We start from the raw sequence: 19,693 nt of genomic DNA on the forward strand, positions 1-19,693 counted from the left end.
AACCAACCTACAGCAAGCATAAAGACATGGAAACAGTTATCAGACAAATTCCTGAACCATTTTTACCCTCCAAAGAGGATGACACAGCTAAGGCTGGACATCCAAGGCTTTAAACAAGAGGATAATGAATCCCTTTATAATGCCTGGGAGAGGTATAGAGGTATGTTAAGAAAATGCCCCTCTGAAATGTTTTCAGAGTGGGTACAGTTAGACATCTTCTACTATGGGCTTATAGAAAAAGCTCAGATGTCTTTAGACCACTCAGCTGATGGATCTATACACATGAGGAAGACAATTGAAGAGGCTCAAGAGCTTATAGACACTGTTGCTAGAAACCAATATTTATACTCTAGCAATGAGTTCTCTCCAAAAGAGGAAGTCATGGCAGTAGTCACTGATCCTAATCCTCAAGAACAGATGATTGAGCTTAATCAACAATTGCTCCTGATGACAGAACAGTTAGCAGAATTTAAAGAGATGCTCCATGAAACTAAAGTTGCTAACAGGAACATAGAACTGCAGTTGAATCAAGCAAAACAGCAGATATCTAAACAGATAACAGAAGAGTGTCAAGCAGTTCAACTGAGGAGTGGGAAGACACTGAACAACACCACTCAAAAGAGTAAAAAGTCAAATAAGGAACAATTGACAGAGGATAACCAAACCACTGTTCAAAATCCTTCTGAGGACAGTAAGAGCCCAGAGAGGAATGCTAGTGGCGTTCAAACGCTAGGAAGGGAGGGAAAGCTGGCGTTAAACGCCCATTCCCTACCCAGTTCTGGCGTTCAAACGCCAGAAAAGGGGGAAAAGTTGGCGTTTAACGCCCATTTTCCACCCAATCCTGGCGTTCAGACGCCAAGGGAGGATCAGACACTTGAGAGTGCTGACAGTAATCCCTCTAAAAAGGATTCTTCAACCACTTCTGTAAGGAACAAGCCTGCAGCAACTAAGGTTGAAGAATATAAAGCCAAGATGCCTTATCCTCAGAAACTCTGCCAAGCGGAGCAGGATAAGCAATTTGCCTGCTTTGCAGATTATCTAAGGACTCTTGAAATAAAGATTCCGTTTGCAGAGGCACTTGAGCAAATACCTTCTTATGCTAAGTTCATGAAAGAGATCTTAAGTCATAAGAAGGATTGGAGAGAAACTGAAAAAGTATTTCTCACTGAAGAATGCAGTGCAGTCATTCTGAAAAGCTTACCAGAAAAGCTTCAAGATCCAGGAAGCTTTATGATACCATGCACATTAGAAGGCCCTTGCACCAAGACAGCCCTATGTGATCTTGGAGCAAGCATCAATCTAATACCTGCATCCACTACAAGAAAGCTTGGGTTGACTGGAGAAGTCAAACCAACCCGGATATGCCTCCAACTTGCTGATGGCTCCATTAAACATCCATCAGGCATAATAGAGGATATGATTGTCAAGGTTGGGCCATTTGCCTTTCCAACTGACTTTGTGGTGCTGGAAATGGAGGAGCACAAGAGTGCAACTCTCATTCTAGGAAGACCTTTCCTAGCAACTGGACGAACTCTCATTGATGTACAAAAAGGGGAAGTAACCCTGAGAGTCAATGAGGATGAGTTCAAGTTGAATGCTGTGAAAGCTATGCAGCATCCAGACACCAAATGACTGCATGGGCGCTGACATTATTGACTCTTTGGTGGAAGAGATCAATATGACTGAAAGCCTAGAATCAGAGCTTGAAGACATCTTCAAGGATGCTCAACCTGATCAAGAAGAACCACAGGAAACAAAGGAATTTTCGAAAATTCCTCAGAGGAGGATAAGCCTCCCAAACCTGAACTCAAACCACTACCACCATCCCTGAAGTATGCATTTCTGGGAGAGGGTGACACTTTTCCAGTGATTATAAGCTCTGCTTTGAATCCACAGGAAGAGGAAGCACTGATTCAAGTGCTAAGGACACACAAGACAGCTCTTGGGTGGTCCATAAGTGATCTTAAGGCATTAGCCCAGCTAGATGCATGCACAAGATCCTGTTGGAGGATAATGCCAAACCAGTGGTCCAACCACAGAGGAGGCTAATCCAGCCATGAAGGAGGTGGTGCAGAAAGAGGTCACTAAATTACTAGAGGCTGGGATTATTTATCCTATTTCTGATAGCCCCTGGGTGAGCCCTGTCCAAGTTGTCCCCAAAAAGGGAGGCATGACAGTGGTTCATAATGAAAAAAATGAACTGGTTCCTACAAGAACAGTCACAGGGTGGCGTATGTGTATTGACTACAGAAGGCTCAATACAGCCACCAGAAAGGATCATTTTCCTTTACCATTCATAGACCAAATGCTAGAAAGACTAGCTGGTCATGATTATTACTGCTTTTTGGATGGCTATTCAGGTTACAACCAAATTGCAGTAGATCCTCAGGACCAAGAGAAAACAGCATTTACTTGCCCTTCTGGCGTGTTTGCCTAGAGGAGGATGCCTTTTGGTTTATGTAATGCTCCTGCAACCTTTCAGAGATGCATGTTATCCATCTTCTCTGATATGGTGGAGAAATTCCTGGAAGTCTTCATGGATGATTTCTCAGTATATGGAGACTCATTCAGCTCCTGTCTTAATCACCTAGCACTTGTCCTGAAAAGGTGCCAAGAGACTAACCTGGTTTTAAACTGGGAGAAATGTCACTTTATGGTGACTGAAGGAATTGTCCTTGGGCACAAAATTTCAAGTAGGGGAATAGAGGTGGATAAGGCAAAGGTAGAGGTAATTGAAAAATTACCACCACCTGCCAATGTTAAGGCAATCAGAAGCTTTCTGGGGCATGCAGGATTCTACAGAAGGTTCATAAAGGATTTTTCGAAAATTGCAAAACCTTTGAGTAACCTGCTAGCTGCTGACACGCTATTTGTGTTTGACACACAGTGTCAGCAGGCGTTTGAGACCCTGAAAGCTAAGCTGGTCACAGCACCAGTCATCTCTGCACCAGATTGGACATTGCCATTTGAATTAATGTGTGATGCGAGTGACCATGCCATTGGTGCAGTGTTGGGACAGAGGCATAACAAGCTTCTGCACGTCATTTATTATGCCAGCCGTGTTCTAAATGATGCACAGAAGAATTACACAACCACATAAAAAGAATTACTTGTAGTGGTCTATGCCATTTACAAGTTTAGATCTTATCAAGTGGGATCAAAGGTGATTGTGTACACTGACCATGCTGCTCTTAAATACTTACTCACAAAGCAGGATTCAAAACCCAGGCTTATAAGATGGGTGTTGCTTCTGCAAGAGTTTGATATAGAAATAAGAGACAGAAAAGGGACAGAGAACCAAGTAGCTGATCATCTGTCCCGAATAGAACCAGTAGCTGGGACGTCCCTCCCTTCTACTGAGATCTCTGAGACTTTCCCAGATGAGCAACTCTTTGCCATTCAGGAAGCTCCATGGTTTGCAGATATTGCAAACTATAAAGCTGTGAGGTTCAAACCCCAGGAGTACAGCAGAGTGCAAAGAAAGAAATTAATTTCAGATGCCAAGTACTACCTATGTGATGAGCCATATCTCTTTAAGAGATGTGCAGACGGAATGATCCGCAGATGTGTACCCAGAGAAGAAGCACAAAGGATCCTATGGCATTGCCATGGATCACAGTATGGAGGACATTTTGGAAGTGAACAAACAGCCACTAAAGTCCTCCAATGTGGCTTCTACTGGCCTACTCTCTATAAAGATTCCCGAGAGTTTGTGCGTAACTGTGACAGTTGCCAAAGAGCTGGTAACTTGCCTCACGGATATGCCATGCCTCAACAAGGGATATTAGAGATAGAATTGTTTGATGTATGGGGAATTGACTTCATGGGTCCATTCCTACCATCATACTCAAACACTTACATTCTGGTGGCAGTGGACTATGTATCTAAGTGGGTAGAAGCAATTGCTACACCCACTAATGATACCAAGACCGTGCTGAAATTCCTCCAGAAACACATCTTCAGCAGGTTTGGTGTTCCCAGAGTACTAATCAGTGACGGGGACACTCATTTCTGCAATAGACAGCTATACTCTGCTATGGTCAGATATGGAATTAGCCACAAAGTGGCAACTCCGTATCATCCACAGACAAATGGGCAAGCTGAAGTCTCTAACAGAGAACTAAAAAGAATCCTAGAACGGACTGTGATAGCCCGAAGAAAGGATTGGGTAAAGAGTTTGGATGATGCTCTGTGGGCATACAGAACAGCATTCAAGACTCCTATAGGAACCTCTCCATACCAACTGGTGTATGGGAAGGCCTGTCATCTGCCCGTGGAACTGGAACATAAAGCCTACTGGGCAACCAGATTCCTAAATATGGATGCTCAGTTAGCTGGTGAAAAAAGATTGCTCCAGTTAAATGAGCTAGAGGAGTTCAGACTCAATGCCTTTGAAAATGCAAAAATTTATAAGGAAAAGGCAAAGAAGTGGCATGACAAGAAGTTGTCAACCAGAGTCTTTGAGCTAGGACAAAAAGTTATGCTCTTCAACTCTAGGCTCAGACTGTTTCCAGGAAAACTTAAATCCTGGTGGAGGGGTCCGTATGTGATTACAGGAGTGTCACCATATGGATATGTTGAACTTCAGGATATTGATTCTGACAAAAAGTTCATTGTTAATGGGCAAAGAATCAAGCATTATCTTGAAGGCAATTTTCAGCAGGAATGCTCAAAACTGAGACTTGAGTGATTCTCAGTAAAGGTCCAGCTAAAGACAGTAAAGAAGCGCTTGCTGGGAGGCAACCCAGTCATTAGCAGGTTATATGTTTTGTTTTTACAAAGGCAAGTATCAAAAATGAAGGAATTCACAGAGTTACAGAAGGATTCAGCGCAAAAAGTAGAGAAAAAGAGCTTACTGGCGAAAAAACGCCAGTAAGGGGCATTTTGGGCGTTAAACGCCAGAATGGGCACCATTCTGGGCATTTAACGCCAGTAAAGGTGCCATTTTGGGCGTTAAACGCCAGAATGGGCACCATTCTGGGCGTTTAACGCCAGGTGTGCAGCATCCTGGGCGTTTAGCAAAACGTCCAGTGATAAAGGGAATTCTGGCGTTTAACGCCAGCCAGGGCACCTGGCTGGGCGTTAAACGCCCACAATGGGCAACAAATGGGCGTTAAATGCCAGAATGGATGCCATTCTGGGCGTTTAACGCCAGAAAGGTGGGGGACCAAGATTTTGTTTTCCAATCAAATTTTTTTCAAACTTTCCTTTTCTTACCCATACTTTTCCACATGAACCCATCTCAACCTTTCATCATTCACTTTCAAATCCTCAAAAAATTAAAATCATTCTTCAATCTCTCTCAAATCATCCCAAATCTTGTTCAAAAACTTACCCTTCTCTCAAATTCTCTCCATATCTTCTCAAATCTCCTTTCAATTTCTTTCGAAATCTCCTTCCCCCCCTTATAAAAACACGTTCGGCCTCACCATTCCCCCACACCATTCGAATTTGCTCTCCTCCTCTCTCTCCTCCTTCCTTTCTTTTGCTTGAGGACAAGCAACCTCTAAGTTTGGTGTGCTTTTCCGTGATCACTAAAGCCAAGATTCATCAAGATCATGGCTCCTAAGAGAAAACAAACCAATTTAAGAGGAAAGAAAGAGAATAATCCAAAGAATCTTTGGAATCAAGAGAAGTTCTTAACCAAAGAACATGAAGACCATTATCACAAAATAATGGGTCTGAGGTCAGTGATCCCGGAAGTAAAATTTGATCTGAAAGAAGATGAATATCCGGGGATCCAAGAGCAAATCCGAAACAGAGGATGGGAAGTTCTAACCAATCCTGAGATAAAGGTTGGAAGGAATATGGTTCAGGAATTCTACTCAAATCTGTGGCTAACAGATAAGCAGAGAATGACTGGAACCGCTTACCATACTTACAGAACCATGGTCAGAGGGAAAGTTATGTACTTCCATCTGGACAAATAAGAGAAATCTTCAAATTACCTCAACTGCAAGATGATCCTGAATCCTTTAATAGGAGAATGGTGAGAGCAGATAAAGGATTGGATCAAGTTCTAGAGGACATATGCCTCCCTGGAACTAAGTGGATAACCAATTCAAAGGGTGTCCCAAACCAACTCAAGAGGGGAGACCTCAAACCAATTGCAAGAGGTTGGCTAGACTTTATTGGGCGTTCCATATTACCCACTAGCAACCATTCTGAGGTCACTATCAAGAGAGTAGTGATGATTCATTGCATTATGCTTGGAAAAGAAGTGGAGGTTCATCATGTGATTGCTTGTGAGATCTACACAATTGCAAATAAGAATTCCACTGAAGCCAAACTGGCTTACCCAAGCTTGATCTCATTGCTCTGTGATGACAAGTCATCTTAGCCTAGTTTCACTAGTCTTTTTCTTTTGTTTTCAATTGAATTATGCACTTTCTTGAGGTCTAAGCAAGCCAATTTAGGTAGATTTTCATGCTTCCTTTGATTGAATCAACCATAGATAAATTAATGCAAATTCATGAGGTTTTATGCTATAATTGTTGCATATTATGATAGATTGAATATCTCATGATTTTGAGCATAGCTTTGATGTGTTTGGTTGATTAATGATAGGTGAAGAAAGCTTGAAGAAAGGTTGAAGCAAGAAGGAATGGCTAGGAGCAAAGAGAGGACAATGAAATAAGTGAAATTGAACTAGGAAGCAAAAAGTTGGACTTGAAGTTAGCCGTCAAACTTTTGCACAAACTTTTGGGTGAAAAGTTAGCCTCAAAGTTAGACCCCTAACTTTTAGGCTAACGTGAGAAATTGAAAATTCTTCCCAGGGCCACTCACGTTTGCGCCAACGTTAGCCCCTTAACTTTTGGGCTAACATTGGCATGAAAAAAACTTCCCAGGGCCACCCACGTTTGCGCCAATGTTAGCCCCCTAACTTTTGGGCTAACGTTGGCACATGAAGATTCAAGGAAGGGGCAAAAGTTTGTGCCAACGTTAGCCCCCTAACTTTTGGGCTAACGTTGGCGCCATAAGGTGCACTAGGAAGGGCCAACGTTGGAGCAAAAGTTAGACCCCTAACTTTTGCACCAACGTTGGTATCAGCAAATTATGCTAGCTGATATGAAAAGTTGGAGCAAAAGTTAGACCCCTAACTTTTGCTCAAACTTTTACTCCAACTTTTACAAAACTCAAACCCGGTTCAATTGGTTCACTTTGGTTCCTCTCCAAACTCCAAGAGCAATCAACCAAGGCCTCTTTCAACCCAATTCCACCAAGAGCAAAGGCCCAACTCAAGGCTTGAAGATCATTTGAAGAAAGTGTATAAATAGGATAGAATTCAAGTTCTTAAAAGGGAGCTTCCCTTTTTAGTTTTCCTAGAGTTTTTCTTTTCGGTTAGGCATATTGGGAGCTCACTTTTACATTCTAGCATTGTTGTTTTAATTCAAGAGAATTGGGGAGGAGAATTGATCTCTCTTCTTCCTTGTTCTTGCCAAGCACTCTTTACTTTCTTTGCTTCGGATCTTAAGGGGGAGAATTGAAGAAATTCTGTTTCAATCTCACCTTGGATCTTGTTTATTTTCACTGCAATTAAATTCCCATTTCTGTTACTTGCTTCTTCATCTAATTTCCTTGCAATTTACAATTCCCTTGCAATTGTTCTTGTTGGATCTAGGAAGGCATTGAGATCTAGACTTGGTTTTCTAGTCTCTTGGGTCCTGAGATTCGGATTTCCCATTTACCACTTCCTGTTTAATGTTTCCATGCTCATTTACTTTTCTGTTTTAGATCCGATTGAATCCAAGTCATCTTCTACTTTCTCTATTTGTTGCAATTTACTTTTCCTTGTTTAATTTCTGCAAATCCAACTCCCAATTCCCTTTACAATTCACGCCATTTACAATTCTTGCATTTTAAGATTTTGCAATTTACATTTCTTGCGTTCTAAGTTTCCGCCATTTAATTTCTTGTTCTTTAAGAGTCAGCACTTTAAATTCTTGCCCTCTTTAATTTCATGCAATTTACACATTCCCTTTACTTTCCATGCAATTTAAATTCTGAAAATCACAAATCACTCAACCAAATCTTGATTTGCTTGACTAAATTAACCACTAAACTAAAATTGCTCAATCCTTTAATCCCTGTGGGATCGACCTCACTCCCGTGAGTTATTATTACTTGATGCGACCCGGTGCACTTGCCGGTGAGTTTTGTGTCGGATCATTTTCCGCACCATCAAGTTTTTGGCGCCGTTGCCGGGGATTGATTAGATTGACAATGATTAAGTGAGGTGGTAGTTTAGATCAAGCACTTTTTCTTTATTTTTAGCTAACCCACTAACTGTTTGATTTTTTGCCTAAACTAACTTAAACTTCAATCAAGCATTAGATTGAAGTGTCACTAGCTGAGTGTGTTTCTTTTGCTCTGCTTGTATGTCAGGTACAAGAAGAACCACACCCAATTTTCAGGAACAAGACGAAAGAACTCTTAGGAGGCTAAGAAGAGCTAAAAGAGGGAAAAATATTGTTGGAGAAGAGGAATCCGAAGAAGAATTCCAAGATATGGAGGAACATTCAACCAATCCACTTGGTGGAGCAGAAAACAACAATAACAATCCACCCCAGAGGAGAGTTTTGGCATCCTATACCTTTGCAAATCCTAGACATTGTGGAAGCAGCATTTTGGCTCCAAATGTCAATGCAAACAATTTTGAACTTAAGCCACAACTCATCACTTTGGTTCAGAACAATTGTTCTTTTGGTGGAGGATCACTTGAGGACCCGCACCAACACTTATCCACCTTCTTGAGGATATGTAACACTGTCAAAACTAATGGTGTGCCTCCTGACAGTTACAAACTGATGCTATTCCCATTTTCTCTCAGGGACAAGGCCACTCAATGGTTGGAATCGTTTCCAAGGGACAGCATCAACAACTGGGATGATTTGGTAACCAAGTTCCTTGCCAAGTTTTATCCACCTCAGAGGGTTATAAGGCTGAAGGCTGAGGTACAAACATTCACACAAATGGAGGCTGAACCCATTTATGAGGCATGGGAGAGGTACAAGGCTCTAGTCAGAAAATGCCCCCCTGCCATGTTTAATGAATGGGAGAAGCTACAAAACTTCTATGAAGGCTTAACATTGAAATCCCAGGAGGCTTTGGATCACTCAGCTAGAGGTTCCTTGCAACTCATGAAAACTGCAGAGGAGGCTCAAGAACTCATCGATATGGTGGTTAACAACCAATATTTCTTTGCTCATCAAAGAAACCGCCAACCATCACAAAGAAGAGGAGTAATGGAGCTAGAAGGAGTGGATTCAATCCTGGCTCAAAAACAAGATGATGCAGCAGCAAATTCAACAACAATTTGAGCAAATGACCAAGAGGATTGATAGCCTCCAAGTTGCGGCAGTTAACACTAGCCAACCATCAACCACATGGGGGCAAAACAAAGAAATTCAAGAAGAGCAACAGCAAGAACAAGTCTAGTACATGCATTCTAGTCCAAATGAAGTTTATGGTGATACTTACAACCCCTCATGGAAGAATCACCCCAACCTCAGATGGGGAGACACTCACAACCAAAACCAACAACTATGGCAGAGGAACTCAAACCAAAACAACCCAAGAAACAACCAAAATTACAACCAGCATCAAACCAACCAAAACACTTACAGAAAACCTCAAAACAACTACCCCAACCTCAACCAGTACCAATCCAATAACCAACCCATTAACCAAAATGCCCACCATCCACTACCCACAGCTCACAACCCACCACAAGCACCACCTGAATCCCAAAGACTCACAAACCTGGAGACCTTGATGGACAAAATGATGAAATACCAGGAAATGACAATCAAAAACCATGAGGCTTCCATGAAGAGCCTAGAGAGGCAAATCGGGCAAATCTCCAAGCAAATTTCTGTTGAGAGACCTTCAAGCTCACTGCCCAGTGACACAATCCCAAATCCCAAGGAGGAATGCAAGGCAATACAATTAAGGAGTGGGAGAACATTGATGAGCAACAATGACACTACAAAGAAGCAAGCAGAAAGCATCAAAGAACCAACAGAGGACAAAAAGCAAACAAAGGCAGATGAAGCCAAGGATCAAGAGGTGATGCCAAACAAAAGCACTGAAAAACTTAAAGAGAAGGGCAACCAACAAAGTCAACAGCAAGTAGGGAAAAGCATCACAACTCGACTGCCTTATCCCCAGAGGTTCAACAAGGAAGTTAAGGACCAGCATTTCCACAAGTTCCTTGAGACCTTCAAGAAGCTGGAAATCAATATCCCCTTAGCTGAAGCACTTGAGCAAATGCCTTTGTATGCCAAATTTTTAAAGGAGCTTATCAACAAGAAAAGAAGTTGGCTTGAGAGGGAAACCGTATTACTCACTGAAGAATGCAAGGCCTCGATTCAAAAAGGGCTTCCTCCTAAGCTTGAGGACCCAGGGAGCTTCTTGTTGCCTTGCACCATTGGGAATTTGACCATCACTAAAGCAATGTGCGATCTCGGAGCAAGTATTAATTTGATACCATCTTCCCTGGTGACAAAGCTGCATATAGAGGAGGTCAAACCAATACAAATATCTCTGGAGCTGGTAGGTAAGTCAATGGTATACCCCAGGGGCGTAATTGAAAATCTTTTGGTCAAGGTGGATAGTTTTATATACCCTGCTGATTTTGTGGTTCTGGATTCAAATGAGGATGATGGTGACTCGGTTATACTGGGAAGGCCATTCTTGGCCACTGCTAGAGCTATCATAGATGTAGAGGAAGGGGAATTAACTCTCAAGATGCATGATCAGAGTGTCACTTTAAAGGTATTACCAGAGGCACAATTTAGCAAGGAGAAGAAAGACTATATGAAAAGTGACAAGGGAGAATCACAGTTGAAGGAAGAAAATGACAAGGAGAGTCACAGCAACATCCCAAAGATAAGAGTTGTGCAGACTGGTGAAGGAGCCCAAGAGGATATTGGAGTATTAGCCACTGAGAAGAGAGGTCCCCAAGGGAAACCTACGGCCAGAAAAGAAAGGTCAACAAAAGGAAAGATGAAACGCAGAAACAAAACAAAAAGGGGTTGGAAGAACAGGAAGATCCCAACAGAGGGGCTTTCCAAAGGTGACAAAGTGCAACTGATATATTAACAGTTGGGGACAAACCAACAAACTGAGGACTACTACACTGTCAGCAACATACTCTCATTAGAGCATGCGGAAATTGAGCACCAGAGAACAAAGAAGAGGATCACAGTCAGGGGAGACAAATTGAGGCTCTACAAGCACCAACCACCATAAAAGAAAGCTTCAATGTCAAGCTAATGACAATAAAAGAGCGCTCCATGGGAGGCAACCCATGATTTAAGATTTATGTCATTTTAAATTCAATAAGTTATGATCATTTGAGCATGAATTCTTGTCTCTTTTCATGAACATGTCCATTGACTGCATGCACTGTTTTGAAACATATGCTGGGAATTCTAAGTTTGGTGTGCCTTCAAGCACACTAAACCAATGTACAAATAATTCTGTTTTACATGCTTAAAGTATCTTAACAAAGCATATGGCCAAACACTAAGTTTGGTGTACACATAGGTTCATGAAAATTGGAAATTCATGCATCAATAATCATACAATTGTTATTCTCCAAAATCTTATAAATGAAAAAATTCTTTTTCGGTAATGAAGGCATCAATTGTGATGTACCCTTTGACAAGAAACAAGTTTGGTGTTCATCAAACTTTGATGCACCGATTTAGGGACGCAATTGATTCTTCATGAAAAAAAAGGAAAAAAAAAGTATGATGAAAACAATTCTTATAAACATTTAACTAAGTGTGACATTGAGATTTCACTAATTGGAGGAAGGGGCACAAATTTCTTATTGACCAAACATTAAGTTTGGTGTCCTCCAAGGAAAGTCACGGTTTAATAGAATATAGGGATTGATGATTAGTATAATGTTAATTAAAGAAACACTCTAGCCACGGTTGGATAAGCTAATGTATGTTGTCTTGTTGTGATGATTAGGTAGTCAAAGAATCTTCAATGAAAGAGACAAGACAAAGGAAAGCATAGCATGAGGACAAAATCTCATCACATCAAAAAGAGAATCTGCCACTCCATGAGATGATCACGGCAAAGACAATTTGGGGAAGCAAGCTTTGTCTTCATTCATCCTTACATGCACACTTTTGATTCACATAGTATCTAATTGCATCCTAGCCTTTCATTGTTCATTTAAATAACATACCACCTTCAAGCCATGCACATGACCGAATCCTTGCACTCAAACCTTTTAAACTTCATTCCCTTCATCACTTCTCAACATAATAAGCTCAGCCTCGAACTTTCTCTTGCTCCATACACACATCAAAATCTCCAACACTCTTCACTCCTTCTAAAGGCTCAATCGATCAAGTGATCATGGCCTCTTCTTCAAGAACCAAACGAAGAAAAGGAAAAGAGCCTATAGTGGAGGAGAGCACCCCTGAATATGACCGATGGAGATTCAAATCTTCATACCATCAAATGCAAATGGAGTGGATGAACGATAAAAAGATCTATCCTGAAATTCCATTCTTATTGCCGGATGATGGATGCCAAGAAATGAAGAATAAAATTCAAAAGAGGAGGTGGGAGGAACTTGCATCACCAGCCACCCGAATCAATGCCAATATTATAAGAGACTTTTATGCTAATATCCCAAGGCTTGTCATGCGTGAGCCCCCAACATACAAGAGCTATGTGCGGGGAGTGGAAGTAGACTTTAGTTCGGATGCAATCAAGAAAGTCTTGGGGCTAAAGTCAGTCCGCTTTAGTGAACCGGGATACCAACAAAGATTGAATGAAGATCAGGATTATGATGAGATTGCTATAGATATTTGTATGGAGAACTCCGAGTGGGAAGGAGATGGCAAGAACAAATATAAGTATTTGAAGAGATGTAACCTCACCCCGGAAGCAAAAGGATGGTATGAGTTGATGAAAAGATCAATTCTGGGCACAGTGAACACCTCAGAAGTTAACAGGGAGAGAGCTGTGATGTTGCATTGCATCATTGTGGGAGGAGAGATCAAAGTTCATGAAATCCTTGCAAAAGATATCCAACGGCTTGCTGAGAAGAATTCGGCCGGGTCTTGGTTATACTACCCAAGTACCATTTGGAGGTTGTGTGTGAAGGCTAAAGTACCAATGGAAGATGAGAATCCAATGTGGTTAAGCCAAGGCATGCCCATAACCATTGAAAGAATGACAATGACTCCCGAAGCACATCAAGGCCGAAGACCACATGGAAGAAGGCAAAGAGAAGAACCAATGGAAGAAGATGAGCTACACCTAGAAGAAGAACCACAAGAAGAGGAGGAACAGCCGCACTTTTTCCCACATGGTAATATGGATATGACTCAAATGCAAGAAGCAATTGGAAGATTGTCACACCAATACACAAGAATTCAAGAAAGGCAAGAAGAGTACCATTCATAATACTTGAAGCATCAACAAGAGCAAAAAGAATGGCAGCTGAAAATGATGAACCAACAAAATGAGTTTGAGTCAAAATTCCTTGCGATGCAAGAAGAGCATGCCTTTCAATCTCATGAAGCATTTGGGAAGTTAGCACAAATGCAGGCCGAAACCATGATGGCTCTCAATGAGTTTACAACCCTCCAAGATGCAAGATATGAAGTCCAAGCCGATTACAACATTAATAGTCAAATCAAACTGAACTATATTGGAGAACATCTGCACAACATGGATCCAGCATTCCCAACCTTTGATGAGTTTTTCAAAAATAAAAGTGAGGTAGAAGTAAACAAAGCTATGAGCCTTGAAGATAGAGTAGAGGAAGCGATGAATAAAGCTGGGTTCTGGCGGGGTCAACAGCCAACAAACATGGACACAGGGAATTCCAGCAACCAAGTATATGAAAGAAGAAAGAAAAAGCATGACAAATGATAGGTGGACTTGCTCCTTAATCATCACTACAAAAAAAAAACATGCATTCTATCTGTTTGAAGTGTCTTTGCATCTTTAAGAAGTTATTTTAATTAATAGTCTTTGCATTATGTTTGTTTATCTTAAAATAAGTAAGCTAGTTTAAGTTTGTGCTTGTGTGTGTACTTCCACTTGACTAAAAGCATGTTATGTCCCCTGCATCTTTAATTCAATAAAAGAAATGTTTGAAGGAAGTGAGATAGTTCTCTGTTAGATAGAAGTATGATAAAAGTAAGTGGTGGTATGTGTGTGATAGTTAAAAGCTCAATTTTAGTGAATAAAGAGCTAGGATGTCTCCTTCTAAGAATAGAGTGGCCTACTGTCTATGGATTTCAATTAAATAAAGATCCTTGGTTAGAAAGAAAAACAAAACGAAAGGAAGAAGAGAAATAGCCGAAAAGTGGCAGAAAAAAAAGAGAAACAAAAAGAAACAAGGCTGGACACCAATAGCTTGAACTTTAAAATATATGCCTGTGGTGTCTTTGTACTAGGATCTGCTTGGATTAGTAAGCTCTTTGGAGTGCTTCAACACTTGGTGACTTGGATTAACTAATCCGGGATCATCAGCTGAAAATCCACCATCAAGAGCAACCTAACTACAAGGCATTTAGTAACCCAAAGAGGTGCTGGGCATCAATATTTTAAGAAGGAATGTGAGCCAAGTGTCCATGGTGAATAATGTGTCAAGTATACAGAAAAGAAAATGAACTTGCTACACATGACACTCAAATAAAGCCTCAGAACAAAGTAATAGCCAAGGATAAAGGAAATAATGAGAGGTCATAGCAGTATGGTACTTGAAGCTTGAAGGAGACTTTCTAAGCCTAAGAGTTAGTAAGAAGTGAGTAGATGCATATCCACACAAAACCCCATGAACTACCAATAATATTCTGCTAGCATGAACATCCTCTTCCGTTTCATTCTTTCTTCTTAATAATTCATTTCTTGCTTGGGGACAAGCAAGCTTTAAGTTTGGTGTTGTGATGACAAGTCATCTTAGCCTAGTTTCACTAGTCTTTTTCTTTTGTTTTCAATTGAATTATGCACTTTCTTGAGGTCTAAGCAAGCCAATTTGGGTAGATTTTCATGCTTCCTTTGATTGAATCAACCATAGATAAATTAATGCAAATTCATGAGGTTTTATGCTATAATTGTTGCATATTATGATAGATTGAATATCTCATGATTTTGAGCATAGCTTTGATGTGTTTGGTTGATTAATGATAGGTGAAGAATGTAACGACCCAATTTTTGGTACGTCATGATCATACTAGAAACTGAGCACTACCAATTTGTCTACCTAATTATTATCTATTATTTATTATATGAGCCTGATTCGTTGTTAAAAGCGTAGTTATTTTACGAGGTACTTTTTTTTTTTAAAAAAAAAACATTTGGATTAATAAACAGAATCATTCATAAGCAATTCACAAATAATAATAGATAAAACAGTTATAAACAACCACACATAAATACATCTCAAGAAGTTGATAACATTCCGTGATCCAGCTTTATTAGAACATAGACTGTTAGTTAAAACATCCCTTGATATAGCTAAATAATAACTATATACATATATATACATACAATATCCTAGGCCCTGACCTGTTCAAGAAGTCCCTAAGCTGGCGCCTAGGCTAGCCTAGACTCTATACTCGCCTAGTCCCTCTAAACTACTAAAGCGAGGGAAAGTACGTTCTAAGTCTTCAAAACTCAAGTCAAGTGAACGTCACCAAAGGTAGGACATCATCTGCTATTCCTCTACACGATCAGACATTGCCATAGGACGTCCCTTTGGTACCTCATCAAGTAGCCACTCAACGGGAGTCTCGTACACAGGATTCAGGTTAAAGTGCGCATACGAACGGGGTGCAGACGTTGGCTGGTCTCACAGTATATACATATACATAGATAAAGAGATTCACCCTAGACTCAGAAGACTACCTAGAGCGGAATTCTCTTTACGAACGGTCATCAGCGAACTACGGAAGGGTACTCATGCTTCCATCTGGAGGGGAAAGGGAGAGAGAAGGGGTAAGAACTGGGGAGTTCTTAGTAGGGTCGGGGTTATTAGTTAAGTTCATTAATTCTATATTGTTTGGCAGATGAATAACAGAATATAGATGAGCAGTAAACAGAAGATAGATAAATTAAAAAAAATAGAGACAACAGAAAGCAAGACACAAACAAAAGAATACAAGAAAATACAACACAAATACAAAGAATAGAATACAAACAAACAAAGCATACATTTACTCAACAATCATAACAGAGGAAATGCACAACCAAGTATGATGCATGTCTGTCCTATGCAGGCCATGAGCTCACGTGTCGGTTTACACCCTGCATCCCGACATTACCTAGGAACAAGTCCCAGATATGGCTTCCCTTTGTGTCCTTAGTGCATATGTGTCGGTGGTAAGAATACCACTCCTTCGTGACTACCGGCAGTCGGCGCAAAGCCCGACCCCATAATATACGCACAAGGGGAAACAGTGATCCTCAGTTCGTGGGCGTCCCCGAGATCAATTCACAACAATAAAACAGAGATCTTCAGTTCGTGGGTTATTCCCCGAGATCATTACACAATAACATAGTGATCTTCAGTCCGTGGGTTATATCCGAGATCAATACACAGCAAACAATGATCTTCAGTTCGTGGGTTATACCCGAGATCAACATACAACAATTCATGGGTTATTCCCATAATCAATGATTATCAGTCCGTGGGTTTTTCCCGCATATAAATCAAATAACAATTTATAGGTTTCCCCGAGTTTAATGATCATTCAGTTCGTGGGTACTTCCCGAATTCAACCAATTATCAGTTCATGGGTGTCCTCCGTAGTTAAACAACTAACAGTTCGTGGGGTATTCCCGCCTTTTATCGTTTTTCGTTATCCTTTCTCAACCTCAACAAATCCACAAATCAATCTTCATTTCCTCTTTCCCTTTGAATCCTTGACACATATTCCTAAACCTTTCTTAACTTTCTCTTTATCTCTTTACTCTGCTCTAATTACTCTGTTTTCTGTATCTCTTTATTTTTCTCTGATTACTATTTCCTTTATATATATATTACTCTTATTCTCTTTATCTCTTTCCTCAACTCTGATTATTCTGTTCTCTGTGTTTCCCTACTCTGCTCTGATTTTCTCTGCTTAACATATATAGTTGAAGCTTATGTAAATTTCGGTATGAATAGTTAGCCTGTCCCAAGTATAGGTTCATTAAGTCTATACTGAAACAGTTTAACTTTTCATATAATACCTAACCCTAGTCGCAACTCAAGTACTATCTAAGTTGCCCTAATTCGTTCACTAATCTCTGTCTGTTTTCTGTCATTAAAACTTTACAGACTTTTTCTTTGACTTTTATCTTTTCTTCAACCTTTATCTTTTCTTTATCTTTTCCTCACTAACATGTTATTACCACTCCCTAAGTGTTTTATGAAGGTAATTATGAGATTCTGCTCTTAAAGTTGTCTTTCTAAAGCTTTTACAGAAAACTGCATTTTCTGCATTATTTTATTATTTTATTAAAATATTATTTTTAATTAAATATTATTATTTAATATTTTATTATTATTATTTTTTATTAATATTTTCTAAAATTAACTTTACTTTAACCTTTAACCTTTAAAATTCACTTTTTACCACCCGTAAGTTTTAATATTTCTACTTTTACCACCCTAACTTTCAGAAATTACCAAACAACCCCTAAAACACAAAAAATTTTACTTCCTTGCCCTTTTTAAGATCTAAGGCCTGTTCTTCATTGTTCTTCATCACACTCAAAGTGTTCTTCATGTTCTTCATAAATTCTTCAGATTCTTTCTCTGTTTTTACCCGTTTTTCAGTCTTTTCAGCAACCGATTTTTACTATAATTCATAATAAATTAGCAGCCACTAAAACCCCATATTTTCTACATGATTTCAACACAAATTGAACCTCAATTTAAGCTTAGGTTTCATCAAATTTCATCAGAATTTCACCAAATTTTCACCAAGAATCAATCATATATGCAACCAATTTTTAGCACAACCAAATAATAAAACATTCACACATATCAAACACAAATAATCAAGATTAATTTCGTGACACCCTACCTTGATTTGCTGCTCCAAATCCGGTTACTCTTTGAAGTGTTCTTAAAGCACTTTTTCCTCCTAAAACACATCAAGAACAACTTTAAATCCACAAACTCTCAACTGACCAAATCTCCCTCAGCACGTTAGGAAGAGATATCTCACCTTAGACTTGCTGGAAATTAACGTTTCTTGGCCCTCAAGTCAAGTTAAGCATGATTCCTAAGGAAAAACATCAAGAAAACACATGTTTACATGGTTTTCCTTGAAAACCGAATTGAAGAGGGAAAGGAACAGCCATCTCACCTTATTTCCAGCCTTGATAAGTCACATGGTTATGTAGAGGAAGAAGAGAGGATCATTTTGGTGAAATCAGAGTTTTGATTTGAGTTTTAGTTCAGAAGAAATCAAGCTTTGAAGATTTATGAACCAAGAACTTTCTCTCCTTTTTCTCTTGGTGATTTTCGGCCACAATGAGCAAATGAGGCAGCCTTGGGGGTTTTGGGGGTGTAGGGTGAGTTGTGATTGGTTGGCTTAGAGGTGGATTAAAATAATATTAAAATATCTCTGGTGTATAACTACTAAAACTAGGTGGATCGGAACACTTGTAAAAACATCTCTAAAAATTATTTTATGAGCTACTAGCATAAATGACACTAGTAACATATTTATTATGAGAATAAAACATGTATGATGAGCCCTTAGCATTGCTAAATTCATCAGAGAGTGCTGGTGCTAAGCTGCACCAGTAAACTGTGAACCCGGTTAAACCGATTTCCTGTTTTTAACTAAAACAGACCAGGTAACCTTATAATATATTTCAAGCAACTTCTAATACTAATATAATGATAATATTATACTATTATCTTTCTTCTCTCATGAATCGAGTCCAGTTCATCAAACTGAGCCTATTTACGAAAACTAGAATCAAAACTCCTAACCGATACGGTTCAAAAACTAGGTTCTCCGTGGCCGCGTTGTCGAGCTTGCCTCAAAAGAGGTTTTGGCTTAAAGATGTCATAATGACAATGAGGATTGAGATGCTTGATGATATATAATATGTCTTCCCTTTACTGATCTTCCGGAGAAATCCGTGTCTTCAGAAAAGATCTCGCGTACTCGAAAATCGGGGTTGTTACATTCTACCCTCCATAAAGAAAATTTTGCCCTCAAAATTTCAGCCACGTGCAAGAATCCTTCTTCAAGCGGTCTATTTCTTTCAAGCCATCCTAACGAAGAGATCGGTCCATTGCTGATAGCATCCAAATCTCACACATCCATAGCCATTAAGATCATAACAGCTATAAAGATAGCTGTGGCTCACGTTGATTCATCGTTCGGAGCTCAATTAAACCATGCCTATTCACAGTCATTGAGGTCTTATCCGCACCAAACAATCAACATTAAGGTGATCAGTCTTAATATCTCAAGTTAAGTACGAACATTCCCAAAATGAGCACTCATAGACATTCATGCCAAATGTATCTTAAAGATACCCTAACGGCATGAGACACACAAGCAGAGTATGCATTGAAGCATAGTCAGTCCACTCCCCAGGCTCTACTGGGAACGAACTGCTCTGATACCAAATTGTAACGACCCAATTTTTGGTACGTCATGATCATACTAGAAACTGAGCGCTACCAATTTGTCTA

The 19,693-nt window shown here is 39.8% G+C and overlaps 1 protein-coding gene across 1 annotated transcript; it reads left to right on the forward strand.

The window, feature by feature from the left end:
• The first annotated feature begins 10,566 nt into the window (after positions 1-10,566).
• LOC130934019 (uncharacterized) lies at positions 10,567-11,103 on the forward strand. The gene has a single exon (XM_057863607.1). The coding sequence runs from the start codon at positions 10,567-10,569 to the stop codon at positions 11,101-11,103; it is 537 nt and encodes a 178-aa protein (XP_057719590.1).
• The last annotated feature ends 8,590 nt before the right edge of the window (positions 11,104-19,693 follow it).

Source organism: Arachis stenosperma, chromosome 6 (assembly GCF_014773155.1).
Source record: "Arachis stenosperma cultivar V10309 chromosome 6, arast.V10309.gnm1.PFL2, whole genome shotgun sequence".
NCBI classification, from domain to species: domain Eukaryota; kingdom Viridiplantae; phylum Streptophyta; class Magnoliopsida; order Fabales; family Fabaceae; genus Arachis; species Arachis stenosperma.

Coding starts and splice junctions, on each gene's coding strand:
- LOC130934019 (XM_057863607.1), top strand. CDS start 10,567: ATGGTATACCCCAGGGGCGTAATTGAAAATCTTTTGGTCAAGGTGGAT.